Genomic DNA, 15,677 nt, shown 5'->3' on the forward strand with positions numbered 1-15,677 from the left:
CTCTATGGGGTTCAGGTCAGAATCAAGCACAGTAACACCATGGTCATTGAAGCAGCTTTTGGTACCTTTGGCAGTGTGGGCAGGTGCCAAGTCCTGCTGGAAAATGAAATCAGCATCTCCATGGTGCTTGTCAGCAGAAGGAAGCATGAAGGTCTCTAAAATGTCCTGGTAGATGGCTGCGTTGACTGTGGACTTCAGAAAACACAGTGGACCAACACCAGCAGAAGCCATGGCAGCCCAGATCATCACTGACTGTGGAAACTTCACACTGGACTTCACGCAACGTGGATTCTGTGCCTCTCCACTCTTCCACCAGACTCTGGGACCTTGATTTCCAAATGACATGCAACATGTACTTTCATCTGAGAAGAGGACTTTGGACCACTGAGCAACAGTCCAGTTCTTTTTCTCCACAGCCCAGGTAAGATGCTTCTGACGTTGTCGCTGGTTCAGCAATGGCTTGACACGAGGAATGCTGCATTTGTAGTCCATGTCTAGGACTGGTCTGTGTGTTGTCCCTTATGCTGGTGCACCTTTTCCTACCAAACTTTTTCCTTCCACTCTACTTTCTATGAATATGCTTGGATACAGCACTCTGTGAACAACCAGCTTCTTTAGCAACGACCTTTTGTGGCTTACCCTCCTTGTGGAGGGAGTCAGTGACTGTCTTCTGGACATCTGTCCAGTCTGCAGTCTTCCCCATGATTGTGTAGCCTACTGACCCAGACTGAAAGACCATTTAAAGGCTCAGGAAACCTTTGCAGGTTCATCAGCTGATTAGGGTGTGACGCCATGACTTTCCAATATTGAACTTTTTCACAATATTTTAATTTTCTGAGACACTGAATTTTGGGTTTTCTTATCTGTAAGCCATAATCATCAACATTTCAAGAAACAAAGGCTTGAAATATTTCACTCTATGCTTAGTGAGTCCATATAATATATAGGTTTACCTTTCAGAAATGAGTGACAAAACATATTGAACTTTTTCATGATATTTTTATTTTTTTGAGATGTACCTGTATGTACCATCATCCTGCTGGGGACTACAGATGGAACTTAGCCTATGGCTACAGTCTGGAACATTAACATGTCCATGTTCTTTAATGTGCACTGTCTCTTGCAATAAATAAATAAAAATAAATGTTTTTAGTCTGAGTTGTAAATTTCTAAAAAATTAAAAACTTATCCTAGCTGTCCTGCATCATCCACGCAGGTTAAACTACCCCATGCAGGCTGGCATGTGCAAACTGAATATTTCAGAGCGGTTTCCCTTTACAACAACTGAAGTCTGAATGAATGACTGAGTAAGTCTGGGAGTTAAAAGGACATTTACTGACCTGCTTTGCATATAAAAAGGAAGTCCAACTGAGTGTTCCTGGTAATAAATGGTATCATAGTCAGATGGCATGGCAGTAAACAGTGGCTGTGTAATATAGTGATGCAATTACAAGAAGCTTGGATAAAGAAGATGCACAGATGAAACAGCCTGGAAGAAGAGGAGGGAGACAGAGTGGACCTTGAACATGAAGGATGTCACTTCGTACAGCCTTCAGCTACAATGAGCCCTCATTCTTTTCAGTCACTCTAAGACACAGCAGTCCTTTCATTTATTGATGAATCCATATTAAAAATGGTGAAAAAATAGATTTATTTCAGAGTGTCACTCGTAAACAAAATGTAAACATTTTGCAAAATTAATGAGGTAACCAAATCTGTATCCCTTCCAAACCAGTTCTGACAAAGACTTAAAATGAGGCAGATCATAAAAATAGAGACGAAAAAGATTAGGTAATTTTCTTCTCAAAGTAAAACAGAAAATTAAACATTAATTAAGGAGATGTTACAACCTTTTGATTATGATCGGTCCCTTTCCTTTCTTCCTCTTAAACCCTGACAAAGGGATCTGCTGAGGCAGCCCTCTCCTCGTCTCATTTCAGGCATGGGTGAGTTATTGAGGGCCATGCTTGATTCCCCTGCAGCACAGTAGCTGCAGACATGCCTGCTACAGTGTCTGTCTTTACATGGCTGCGATGCAGTTATCATTTCTTCCAAAGCGCCTTCCTTTCCTGAGATGGTGAGATAAGCTGAAAAGCCTTCCCTGTGACAAAGATGATGTGAGAATGAAAAATTTAAGTGTCTGCTTTGCATTTCCAAGTTCATGTTCCATCTGGGAGGATATGTAAATCAGTCGAGTCTTAAAACTGCTTATTGCTGGTACAGAGCAGTGTTATAAATCTGCTGTATTACTGTTGTGGGGTGTAATTTCCTCTGCAGCCCTTTCAGCAACAATACACTCTCAAACTCAGGTTGTGTTGTTGACGTTGGTTGTTTTGTGGTGGTTTTGATCCATGGCCATCATTACCAAAGTGATGACAGCAATAAAAACCTGTTAGAGAGGAGCTCTGCAGCGCAGATCATTCAAATGCATGCAACCTGTGTTTTAATCTGCATGCTCAAAGACATCACAGCTCAAGAAAATAAAGACTATAGGACTGCTCTTTTGTAGAAGGAGCTAGTACCTTTTCAGACTTATCCAGAGGAAACTCAGAACAGGAAAGGGATCAGTGCCTTCCTACTTTTAGGGTAGTCGTCAAACTTGTTGAGGTACCATCTGTAAAGATAGAAATAGGATTAGGAGAATTTTTCTTCCATTCATACCAAATGCTGCTGCAAACTGTGCTATACACTCCATGAAAAAGCTGCCCATTGTGTGTGTCTGTGTTAAAACTCTTACTTGTGGTGGGCCACAGCCCTGCTGGCTAGGACCACTGTGGTAAAGATGGAGAAAGCTAAACTGTGGATGGAGTGGCCTGCCAAAGCAAAGCCTGCCCACTCTGTTATCTCTCCTAAGAAGTTTGCTCCAGAGACATATTCGAACATTCCTCCTGCGGGTTCAAGAGCACAAAGTCAGGACAGGTATAGGGATTTTTTTCACGAGTTTGCTGAAACTTAAACATTCCTAATATCTAACTCTGTGATAAAGCAAATTACTTTCATTACATACTTAGCTGAGTAGGTGCTTCTCTTGAAACTGTTTCTCACCATAGTCCTGTCTGCTAAACACTCAAAGGCCATGACCATTATTAGCTCCACAGTGACCATAGATGGCTGAGCATTCCCTGTCTGACTGCAGGCTGTGTGTTGCCTTCTGTGTGAAAGTGGCAGATTCTTGGCTGAAGGGATTCCAGACGTGCCTGAAAGTTCATCCTGAGCAGCCCAGCTCACAGCTTCCTCTCTTCTCTATTTTATTTTCCTTAAAGGTCTGGGAGGGATTGTTTTAACAGGTTCACCATAAGTTCGGCCTTAAGGTGCTATTGTTGTGACTGTGTTCTCCGTCAGGGGAGCAGCTCGCTCTGTCGACTTGTTATGATTACTGATTCATTTGGCCGAGATATAGTCCAGCCTAGGCTTTAAATTTTCCAATTATTTGATCAAATACTGCAGACCTATGGTTTTTGTTTTACTCTCCCGATGCTTATCACCCCCTGGGCAGTTTCTCAAAGGAATTTGCAGATGAGCCAAAGTCTTGTTGACCTAACCCCACCCCCGAACTGGTCAGATCTTATAGAATGTGCACTGAATTTTCACACAGTAGAATCCACAGCGTTCCCACAGTTAAAACTCTCTTTTAGCTTAAACAGGATAATTTCTTTGAGCCGAGATGAGGGACATGCTGTATGGCTTGATTTGAAAGGTACCGTTCCATTCATTTTGAGTTAGTTTGAGAAGAAAATGTTGGTAAATCAGTAAATATACAAACATGCCACTGCAATTTAACAGGCTAACAAACACCTAAGCCTACTGAAGTGACTAACTAAAACACATTCAAGAAGAAAAAGGACAACTAGGGAATGCAGTTTGAAGAAAAAGGGTTCAGCTGTTAAAAACCGGAGATGCTGGAAAAATACAGAGGGAGCAAATATTGCAAATAAATATAATGAGATATACCAGATTTTTAAGACCCCATTTACACAGTTAACACTAGTGCTGGGCAGTTAATCACAAATTAGATTGAATCGCAATATGGTCAATATGGCTGTCATTTACAAATCGCAAAAGTTGCAATATTTCTTTAACTTTAAATGTGTCAAAATACCCTTTTTTTGGCAGCAGAGATTTTATGCACATAATGCAAACATTCATTAACCTTGCAGAGCAGACAGATACGCCCGTTTCTGTGTTTCTCACTGGTGAGTCCATCTTGCAAAGCTCCTGTCTGAACAGTTTGGGCCGGTTAGAAAGTGACAGGACCAATCAGCGATGAGGGGCAGTACTTTAAGGCGCAGGGGAGTCGTGACGTAAGCAAGCAGCAACAAGAGGACAGGGCAGTTATGGCGAAGAGATTAGCGTGGATGCTGCTAAAGCGCCAGTTTTATCAGAACTTGACGATATTTCTTTGTTAAAAGAAGAACAAAGAACAGCAGTGAGTTGTTTTCTTTTCAAAAACCACAGCAGTCGTGTACTGACATGTCTACAGTCGCCATGGTTCGCGTTATGCAGTTCTAATGCAGTTTTACTCCTTCAGTAGGGGCGCAGCTCGGTGGCCGCTACGCCACGTGTTGTTGCTCTGATTGGCCCGTAAAGATGTGACAGACAGAACGTTCATCCAATCACCCTCAGAGTTTTTTTTTTCCCTTTCCCAAATGCTGGCTATGGAAGGTTTACCAGATGAATGTATGAAACAAATTCATCTGGTGTGCCAGGGTAAACATTCATGGTTTTGTAGAATAAAATTTCCTGCTTTACTAATGTATATGCTTTTCTTATTTAAAATGAAATTTACATAAAAATGATTATCGACCTATAGCAGGGGTGTCAAACTCAAGGCCCAGGGACCAAATCCGGCCCATGGAACAATTAATCCAGCCCCCTAGATGATCTGATATTTCTGTTCTAACTGTCCCATCAGCTGCAGATTTCCTCAAGTGTAAAAATGTGAACTTATCCTGATGATTTCAGATATCCTTGTTAAGTCACAAAATCTGAAAAAGTAAGGAGTAAAAATATTTAGATAAGAAGTCAGGAATGTGGGAAAAGAAATTAATTTGTGTTTTAATTTCACATTTTCAATTTAGCATCTCACAATTAGGACTCAAACTTAGGATTTTGACTTTTAATGTCATACTTTGAGCATTTCAACTCATAATTTTGAATTCTCATAGAATATTTTGGGCTTTAAGATTCATAAGTCTAATTTTTAAGTGATGTTTTGACCTTTTTAACCAATTATTTTGTATTTTATCTCATATTTTCAACTCCAAACTTTGTCTTCATAATACCATAGTCTGGCCTTTTAGACTCACAATTTAAAATTTTGAATCATATTTTGACTTTTAATTTAATGGTCACAGATTTTATTTCATATTTTGACCTATCATTTTAACTTTTTAAATGTCAAAATCATCATCAGTGTTAAGTTTTTTTTCCATATTTTATTACTGGTGAAATGAGGTTGACAGTTTCTGGTTAAAAGTTGACCCTGTTAGGCCCTCAGTTTAGACCTGAATCCAGAATCCGGCCCCTGCTGTGACTGAGTTTGACACCCCTGGTGTATAGGGTTGTTATCAAAATTGCAGTACGAGCCAAAAATAATCACAAATATTCGTTTTAAGTTGTTTTCCCCTAGTATATAATATCTAATTATTGTGTACATTATCATTTAAAATCATTCATTGTTTGTATTTATTGAAAAATATATAAAATGAGGAACCTAAAAATAATTGCATATTAAATCGCAATGCTGGGGGGAAAATCACAATTAGATTATTATTGCAAATTGTACAGCCCTAATTAACACGTATTTATACCCCTATTAGACATTCAGATACCACACGGAAATGTTTGATGCTATCGGTGTGCATGCACCTCTAACCATACTGTACCAGTTCATATATGATGGCTCAGACTGCATACAGAGGGGGTCTGGGAGGCCCTCATTTGGATTGGCTAGCATACATAAAACACCATGACATCAACTAACGTGATCAGAGATGCACGATTTATTGTCATATCAGCAGATATTAGCTTAAAAAGTTAATAATCAGTCTCAGTAGACATGTAAGTTTGTGATATTTCCAACCAATACATTGGCTGTAAAATATATAGGCTTATATTTACTGTATTTAAGTTGTCCCACCTTGAGGTGGGACTTGCAGCTCTGTTTGAAGTCCTGGATCCATTTACTTGACTCAGTAAGAAGAGCCGGTCTTGGCTCCCACTTTTCTTTGTCTTCAAAATAAATTTGAAACATGAGAAAAAAGGAAGCCGTCACTCAAAAGGGAGCCAACTCCCATCATCCACAGAGTAAGCCAGCTCTTGCCTTGCCTGTGAGTGACACATCACAACCCCTCAATACTTGCCATCTTTGATTAAGCTATTCTTACAATTTAACAGCACTCCACACAAATTATTTGCTTTTAGTACATCATCATGTCCTTTAAAAGCACTTTTATGACAAAATCAGGGAGAAAAGCTGTTAAAGAGGCCCCACTAGCCTTTTAGCTTACGGATAGTTCACCCCGTTCATTGCACACAGCATGTAGAGATACAGTATCTAGCCATGGCAAGAGAGCCATGGAAACTATGTATGGACTGCTGTCTGCATAAGAGATGTCCAGTATCCGGTGGTCCCTAAAGACATATTAATGCACAGCATGTCCACACAACTATGTTAACATTTGCATATTTGTCTGTTTAATTTGGAGCAAACACAATGAGTATTGTGGGTCAGACTTTATTAGAGCTAGGCAACAAGAGCCTTTTTATAACCTTAATGTTAGGGCTGACAGGGAGCAACGCAGAGAGGAAAGACAACTATTGACAACCTGTGATTCTGCTTACTGCATGATTCTGTATAATTATGTGACCACACTGGAAAATTAGAATGTAGGGCTGTGTACAAAGACCACAGAGTTCCCTACCATGATGTGATGACTGCATTTTCATTTTTGTCACCCTAAAGCCATATGGAGTGAAAAAACACTGACATAAACACGTCTCAGCTGAAGTCTGTCTCACTTAGGTTAAATGTCCGGTACCTGTTTGTTGTGGACAGAGAAATGACACCATCAGAGTCCTTACCTGTAGGAATCTTGTAACCAGTCTCTCCCGGCTTTCTCAGGTTTCTCAGGATGTGGTCAGAGTGCACATTCATCAGCCAGCCAACCAACCACAGCACAGACCCTGGACATGGACCAACCAAAAGCTGCTTTACCGAGACATTCTACCGACCAAGAGCCAGTCAGCCAAGCTTTCAGAACGATCATAAAGACATAAATAACGCCCTTACTTGCTTTCTTTCTGAGTGGGATGAGAACATTTCATTACAAAAATGTTTCCAGACTAATGTTAACGTAAACTAATCACCACAGAGCCTTAGCCCCTGATCTGATGCACAGGTTGGTTCAAGCTCAGTGTTCCTTTTAACTCTCAGAATGGGGGCGAATTATCAACTGCCAATAGATATAACAGTCTAAGTGTTCATCTGTATCACTGCATTTTATAAATGTTACAGGTCACATTTCATAAAGAGCAGCGGGTCATGTATGACAGTGGTTCTCAACCTTGGGGTCGGGATCCCCATTGGGGGTCACGAGACACTGAAAGGGGGTCTCCAGATGCCCCCAGAAAAACTTATATATTACACTGTTGCCACTGTACACCAATTTTGTCACATTTTTTACCCTTTTCATCATTTTTTTCCCACCAATTTTAACACATTTTTGCAATTTAACTCCTTTTCCACCACTTTTTTCTTCCTGTTTTTGCCACTCTAAACTAACTTTTGTCACTTAAGATTTTTTGATCTCACCATTTAATCTACCCAATTTTGGCAGTTTAACCAATTTCTGCCAATGTCTGCTTATTTTTTCTTTCTATGTTAACCCTTTCATCCCAGTTGATATCAGAGCTTCATCCCATTTCACTAAATTTCCACCCATTTTTGCCAATTTAACTCCCATATACCACTATTTATGCCCATTTTTTTTGCCACTTTAACCCATTGTAGCAATTTTAAAACCATTTCAATTCTTTTTTATTATTTTCTTTTTAACAAAAGTGTTTTACATTTTTAAGAAGGCTTTTTACTACATAAATGATTAAAGAAAATACATTTTTGGCTCTTTGATAAGAGTGGTTATTATTCAGGTTAAATATGAAATACAGATACCACAGCTTAACTTCACAATGGACCATGATTTTGCTGACCTCCATGGTCCCCCAGTTTGGCTGGGCTCCAGAAAGCTCTCCCATCCCCCCCAATGGGCGGCCTTGTCTACACATGACTATTCTCAATGTGCATGGCTGTTCCACCACCTTCAGGTGCAGTGGGGGTCCCTGGTCTCTGGCACCTTTATTTTGGGGGCCACAGGCTGAAAAGGTCGAGAACCACTGATATATGACATATAATCCTTTTCCAAAAAAACAACTGACCTTTATTACACCAATGCAACCAAAGTCACACGACATTCATATTTTGTGTTCTATAACTTTTTCTTTTAAATTTGTGCGGCCCAGGCTCTTCAAGGCTTAACTGTGAACTGATAAAACTTATCAAAGTCATTCCAGTGTACCAGAACAATTTTAGATCCTTGAACTGCCACTGACACGTAGGGGTTTTTCTGGTTTGTAAAAGAAACCACACATCAGGCCAACAGATTGTCCCATTTATGCCTACTTTGCCTTAGGGTTAACAAATGCATTTACTAAATTTCCGTAGTTAAACTTGTCTTCACCTGCTCTAGAAGAAGAGTTTCAGAGGGTTTCTAATGAGGGAGGAGAGCAGAGGCGTTAGAAAAACAAATGTTCTAAACAGACTCTCTCCTTCGTACACCTGAACACAAAGGAGTGCTACGATAAACTGAAATGTTTGGAGAATGTGAGAATAAAGGAAAAGCCCAGAGATAACAAGAGAACAGTTCAATGAATGTTTTATTTTAACTAACAGTTTATTTATATCATATATCTAAAATAGTTAATGTAGATAAGGAGAAAACAGTGTAGAGAAGGGGAGGGGAAGGGATGAAGATGTCTTTATTCTACGATTATGATTGTGTAAATACTGTAAAATATGGGTTCTTATGAGTTCACACTTGGACCATTACTTATGTAACATTAGTGCCCTCTGCTGTCTGCTGCAGACTTGGGCGGTGGGCCCTCTATCGGTTGGCTAGTGCAGGGGTTCTCAACCTTTTCAGCCTGTGGCCCCCAAAATAAAGGTGCCAGAGACCGGGGACCCCCGCTGTACCTGAAGGAGGTTTAACACCCATGCACAATCATGAGTAATCACATGTAGAAAAGGCCGTCCATAAGGGGGGGGAAATGGGAGAACTTTCTGGAGCCCAGCCATCTGGGGGACCATGGAGGTCAACAAAATCATGGTCTATTGTAAAGTTAAGCAGTGATATTCATATTTTATATTTAACCTGAAATAACCACTCTTATAAACGAAAAAAATCTCTTTCTTTTTGTGTAGTACATAGCCTTCTTAAAAATGTAAATCTATTTTGTTAAAAAAAAAAAAAGAATTAAAATGGCTTAAAAATGCAAAAAAAAAATGCAAAAAAAAAAAAAAGAAGTTGGAAAAGGTGGAGAAATTGGACCTTAAAAGTGGCAGAAATGGGTTAGAAGTGGCAAAAAATTATCTAAAAATGGCAAAATATAGCAAAAAAAAAAAGGCAAAAATGGGCATAAATAGTGGTAAAAGGGAATTAAAAAATGTCTGAAAAGGCTTTAAATTGGCAAAAATTGAAGGACATCTGGTGAAATGGGAAGAAAAATCAATATAAACTAGCAAAATAGTACTAACTGAGAAAGTAAAAATAGGCAGATATTGGCAGAAATTGGGAAAATGGGCATATCAGATAGTGAAATGTAGTGAAAAAGGGATAAATTAGGCATAAAAAGTGGTAAAATGGGGTTAATATTGGCAATTATGGGTCAACAGAGGCAAGATTTGGCTTATGTTGTAAAAACTGGTTTAAAAGTGGCAAAAACAGGCAGAATAAAGTGGTGGAAAGGGTTGAAAATAGCAAAAATGTGTTGAAATGTGTGGGAATAAAAGCTGAAAACTGGTTAAAATTTGGCAAAATTGTTTAAAGTGGCAACAGTGGAATTAGAAAAAAAAAGAAAAAAAAAATATATATATATATATATGTATAAACAAATTTATTAGACCACCACCCAAAGTAAGATTTATGCCACAGCTGCCCTAAATTGACAGCATTGGGAATTACCAAAATCATTTTTGATGTTTCTGCAATGGTTAATACACCAAGTTGTAGAAGCTCTTTAACCCAAAGGATATTTTTAATGCTAAAATATAATTATTATTGTTATCCATGAATTTTCAAATTTTCAAATTTAACAAAAAAAGAAAAAGGTGAATTTAGTTTGAAATTCCTCATTCCTGTTCAAAATGGTAAAATGGTTTTAGTTTTAGTTTTAAACACGTTTTTGAAAGATTTCTAAAATATTTATGTTTTCTCTTTTTTATAACAGGTAGTCTAATAAATTTGTTAAGCACTGTATATACAATTTTTTAGGGAATCTGGAGACCCCCTCTCAGTGTCTCTTGAACCCCTTGGGGGTCCCGACCCAAGGTTGAGAACCCCTGGAGCAGAATATTGCAAGACTGAGAGACCTGTGGGAGACAGAATAAGCTTCTTAATTTATCAGGTGCATTTATAGTTTTTATTAGGGTTGTACAATAGTGGACTTTTGCCCATATCTGATATGCTGATATTTCCAAACTCATTTTGGCCTATACCAACATGTACACGCCCTTATGTAAAGAACACCAAGCGTCTCCTATAAAGAGAGGCTGAGGCAAGCAGAGCTGAGAGAGGAGCAGGGGAGCAGACAGTCTGGTAGTTGTTCTACATTTGTGGCTTCATTTAAAATGCTCAGGGCTTATGGTGGGCCGCCTTAAGTGTGTGGCACCTGCAGAAACTACCTATACCTGATGGAACATTTGGCTGTTATTTAAAACAGAGACATGTTATACCAACACCAATTTCACAAAAGTTGGGACAGTGTATAAAAATATGAATTAAACTGTATACAGTGATTTACATATCTCTTTTTCCTTCTTTCAATCAAACACAGCACAAGGAAAAGTTAAGCAATGTTCAAACTGATAAACATTTTTTTCAAAATAAAACACAGTCCAAACCTGATGCCTGCTTCATGTTCCAAAAAAGCTGTGACAGGGCAAGGAAAGACTGAAAGTTGTTAAAGTTCATAAAACACCTAGAACATGCTGTAGGTAAGTAGGTTAAACTGTAACAGTACAGTACCATGACCATAAAAGGAGCGCTCCAGCACTCCGAAAAGGTCCCGTCAGTCACAGTCAACACTAGCATGACATTTTCCACTTTGTTCATAAGCAACAATTTAGGAGCAACATTACCCAGCATGCAATGGCAGAGTATTTAGAAATTTCACCATCTACAGCCCATTATGTTATCAGTATGTGGACAAATCTCTGCATGTTAAGGACAAGGTCAAAAACAGACATCCTATGACCTTTGAACCCTGAGTTGGCACTGCAATAAAAACTGGCATCATTTTGTGATATCATATTACAAGCTGGGCTCAGGGACACTTCAGAAAACTATTAACACAGAAAAAAGTTGCTGCATTTACAAATGTACTGTTCCTTACGACTTCTGTGCAAAGGGAAGGCCAAACATTAACAACTTCTAGTGACACTGCTGACCTCTCTGAGCCTGAGCTCATCAAATATGGGCTGACCTAAACTAAAAGAGCTTCAGACTGTTTTAGGAACTAATGGGCATTGAGTTTTTCAGGGTTAAATGGAAAAGTAACATCCAAATTGTTATGAACGCAGTGTCTGTGATAACCTGGATGGACAGCAGCTGTGATGGAGCATTAGTGTCCTTGGCACTGGTGTCTTCAACATCTGTGAAGGCACCACACACAGGGTTTGGAGCAACACCCACTTCATTCCAGATGTGTTCTTAGAGACATCCCTGCTTATTTCAGCACCACAATGCTAAACCACATTCTGCAAAAGTTATAACCACATGGCTTTGCAGTAAAAGAGTGAGGGAACTAGGCTGGTGATTTTTTGTTTGAATTTTCGATATCAATTCATTTTTTCCAAAGATCGATCTTTTATTACTGACTGTTAAGTCTATATTGATTGATCAAATGTGTAGGTCAATAAAAAATATTTTCAGGAAACAAGTTTGGGGTCAGTTTTTAGTGTGAACTTTAATATTTTAAATATTGGGCCTAGTTAGAAGGTTTCTTATTAATTATTCAACTGAAAGTATAATTTCTGCCATTAGTTCTCTAAGACCCCCTTGCATATTCATGCAAAACAGGTACTGTAGCTGAAATATCCCTCAATTAATCGATATTGAATTGAATTGAATTAAATCGGAAATCAAATCGAATCGGGACCTTGTGAATCGGAATCAAATCGATTCAGGAAATCAGTGGCAATACCCAGCCCTAAAGCTTACTGTAAGTTCGCAAATTGTGATCAGCTGGTAGCCAGCCTCGCCTCCTCCACCCCAGCTGCCTCCTTTATAGCTTAAAGCTTGTTTCACCTCCATATTCAGATTCATGCTACTATGGATTAATTGCTTCTGAATAATTTTATTGTTTTCAATGCACACTGTCATAAATGCATAGTGTGTGTGGGAATTTCTAGCAACGCAATCTCTGGAAAGTCAAAGCTGACTAACCCAGGAAGCATCTTTAGAGCAAAGCTTTCTCTGCAAAGTAAAATTGCACATCCATTGAGCAATAAAGTAGTTAAATATATGATGAGAGTGTTCCTGGTTGAATGTTGGTTATAATCTAGAATGATTTATTGCTTGAATTTGTTAAAAAATAGCCTACATAAAAAGAGGAATGTAATAATAATAGTATATTAAATTGCAGTCGCAATACTGGGGGGAAATATCACAACAGATTCTTTTTGCAAATTATTCAGCCTTAGTTTAACATAGTTTCATAGCAGAGCATGGATCTGATGTGCTGCACAGAGAGTTTATGGCGATTGCTAATCTCCAACTCTTGTCCCTTGTTGGGCCTTTGAGTAAACAGTTCATAAAATGTACAACATTTAACATTAAAAAGTCAGAGTAGTTTACAGAATAAAAGGACAGTAAAATACATGTCCACATAATAAAAGCTATATAAATCAGTTCAAATAGGAAGTTAAAAACATGACAGTCTAAGAATGATGACAGCTCTGGTTCACTTTCAGCCAGCATCTCTGATGTGAAGAACTTTAAATCTGTGATTAATTCCAGAGTTTACAGCCTTTAATAGAGACAGCCGAGAGTCCACGTGTTGATCTGTGTTTCTGCATGCTAGTGTCCGTTCACTGTGACTCAGGATTTGCTTAATCAAAATGTTATTAACATCAAAATCTATCAGTGTTAATTATAAATAACTCTTTCCCCTCAGTCTTTGTAGCAAACATCCGTTTTACAAAAAAAAAAAAAAAGTTCTTACAATAAAGGTGTGACCTAGGGAATTTCTCACGTAAAACACCTGTTTCCTTTTACCTGAGGGGCAGCAAGCAGACACAGGACACCTACCTGCAATGAAACATGGATGTGTGACCCAGTGGGCAGGGTACCTGGCGTAGTGGCTCAGGTATCTGATCTGCATGTATCCATTATAGAAACAGAAAACAATGGCCAGAGCAAACGAGGCGAAAGGTGTGGGTTTACCTCCTCGAATCAAAAATGGATAAATAAGGGATCTGGAACAAAAAACAGACATGCAGAACACAGTTACCCTTTTAACGTATTCAACTGAATGAGTAAGCTAAAGCTAAAAACATACCTACCTCTGGGTATAGTGGCAGAAATACATGGCAATGAGCAGCTGGTTTGGCAGTTGTGAGGTTTTCTCACATGACGTCCAAAATACCAGACACAAAGGCACCAGAAAGGCAGGCAGCTCCTGAATAAACCACGCAATTCTTACATTAACTGGAAACCCGTATTTGCTGGTAGCATATCGGCCGTATGGGACATTTTCAAAGAGTAAAGTAACGAATGTGCAGGCTGCCATGAAAACCATAAAGTAAGCCATGCAGTCCACAATGTACAACTCTTCTTCTTCAGACGAGAAGAGCCAAGAAAGCAGGGAGTCCATGTCGACGGGAGGCTACTCTGACAAAACACACCACAACAAAAAGAAAAATGTATATTTCCAACTATTTGTCAATGTGCTGCATTACGATACATCATGCGACAGGCACGCCACTAAGGAAAGGTTACCTACCCAGAGCCAATCAAAATCCCTGAACAGATATGACGTATGCGTCCTACTAGCCAATGAAGATTGTCTCGGGCGTGGATCATTCTACATCTTGTTTACCATAGACATAACATCAGTAGACGCCTCACTGACTGTGTTTGCCCGCTGCCGCTATACGTCAACGGGTCCGCCATGTTGCCAGAGGCAAGACCGTTCCATAAACAAATGCAAGTATCTGAGGGAAAAAGGGTTTTCTGATTAAAAAACACACACGTTTACATTTAAGTGATGGTAATGAGTCGTTTGTATATAAAGTGGTTTACAGGTTTCTTTTTTTTTTTCGTTAAACAATTCAAAATGACTATTAAAGAGCCAAAACTGTAGATTATCCAAGTATTAATATACTGCAACTGGAGGTGCATATAATAAAAACAATAATAATGATTATTATTATCATTATAATTATAATAATGATGATAATAATAATAATAATAATCTGTATCTATACCAAGGTTATAATAGTTTTGGACTTTTCATTCGATTTTGTTTTTATTTAGTTTTCACTTTCTGTGTTTGATTTCAGTTTAGTTTTTATTAGTTTTGACTGCTGGTTTGTTAGTTTATTATAGTTTTTATTTTGCAAAAACGCTCAGTTTTAGTCTAGTTTTTATTAGTTTTAGTGTTAGTTTTAGTTTTTTACAGATAGATGTCAGGGCTGATTGAGTGTAATACATTTTTAAAAACATATTCGAACAGGCTACTCTTCACTTATCATTTCATTTACTTAATGATGATGTTTGAACACAACTCCAGACATAAAACCACCACTGTCTGAAGTCTTAAACAATCAGATCAGGCCATTTTATACTCCCCAGACTTGTGTGTAGGTGCCAGTCAGTATGGTTGTTTCAAAGACTAAAACTAAGGATAATTTGTCTCCATTTTTATTCTATTTTTGTTATTTTTGTAAGCGCACTATACAGTTTTAGTTACTTTTGATTTTTTTTTGGTATAGCTTGGTTTTTATTTAGTTTCAGTTAACTAAAATGATTTTTGATTTTTAGTTTTAGTTATTTAATTGTAGCTAATTATAACAACCTTGATCAATACAGTTACATTTTTTATTTGCATACTTTCTTCTTTCTCTATGATAGGCTACCTTTTTACATCGAATCTTATTTTACTGACAGCGATTGAGTCATACTTCTCTCCTAGAAACAAAATAACCATTAGGCAAAATGTTGTTAAAAAGCTATCTTAACCGCGGATGTTAATCCACTTAACAACAACATTAGGGAAATTGGCTCTAAACGTGGTGTTATTCTAGCTAAATACGACGAAAAAAAACCCTATTTAACTTACCCATGAAATGTATTCCACGCGATCTTGTCTCTTCTGTGCATCTATTAAATGCACAGAGTGTA

At 38.3% G+C, this 15,677-nt stretch overlaps 1 protein-coding gene across 1 annotated transcript; it reads right to left on the reverse strand.

Moving 5' to 3' along the window:
• Positions 1 to 1,632: 1,632 nt before the first annotated feature.
• srd5a1 (steroid-5-alpha-reductase, alpha polypeptide 1 (3-oxo-5 alpha-steroid delta 4-dehydrogenase alpha 1)) lies at positions 1,633 to 14,249 on the reverse strand. Its single transcript, XM_041809979.1, has 6 exons — positions 13,838 to 14,249; positions 13,584 to 13,750; positions 7,084 to 7,185; positions 2,738 to 2,888; positions 2,523 to 2,614; positions 1,633 to 2,101 (listed from the first exon to the last, which is right to left on the reverse strand). Exons 1-5 carry the CDS (start codon positions 14,146 to 14,148, stop codon positions 2,548 to 2,550), a joined length of 798 nt encoding a protein of 265 aa, XP_041665913.1. The 5' UTR covers positions 14,149 to 14,249; the 3' UTR covers positions 1,633 to 2,101; positions 2,523 to 2,547.
• Positions 14,250 to 15,677: the final 1,428 nt, after the last annotated feature.

This window comes from Cheilinus undulatus, linkage group 16 (assembly GCF_018320785.1).
Source record: "Cheilinus undulatus linkage group 16, ASM1832078v1, whole genome shotgun sequence".
NCBI lineage: Eukaryota > Metazoa > Chordata > Actinopteri > Labriformes > Labridae > Cheilinus > Cheilinus undulatus.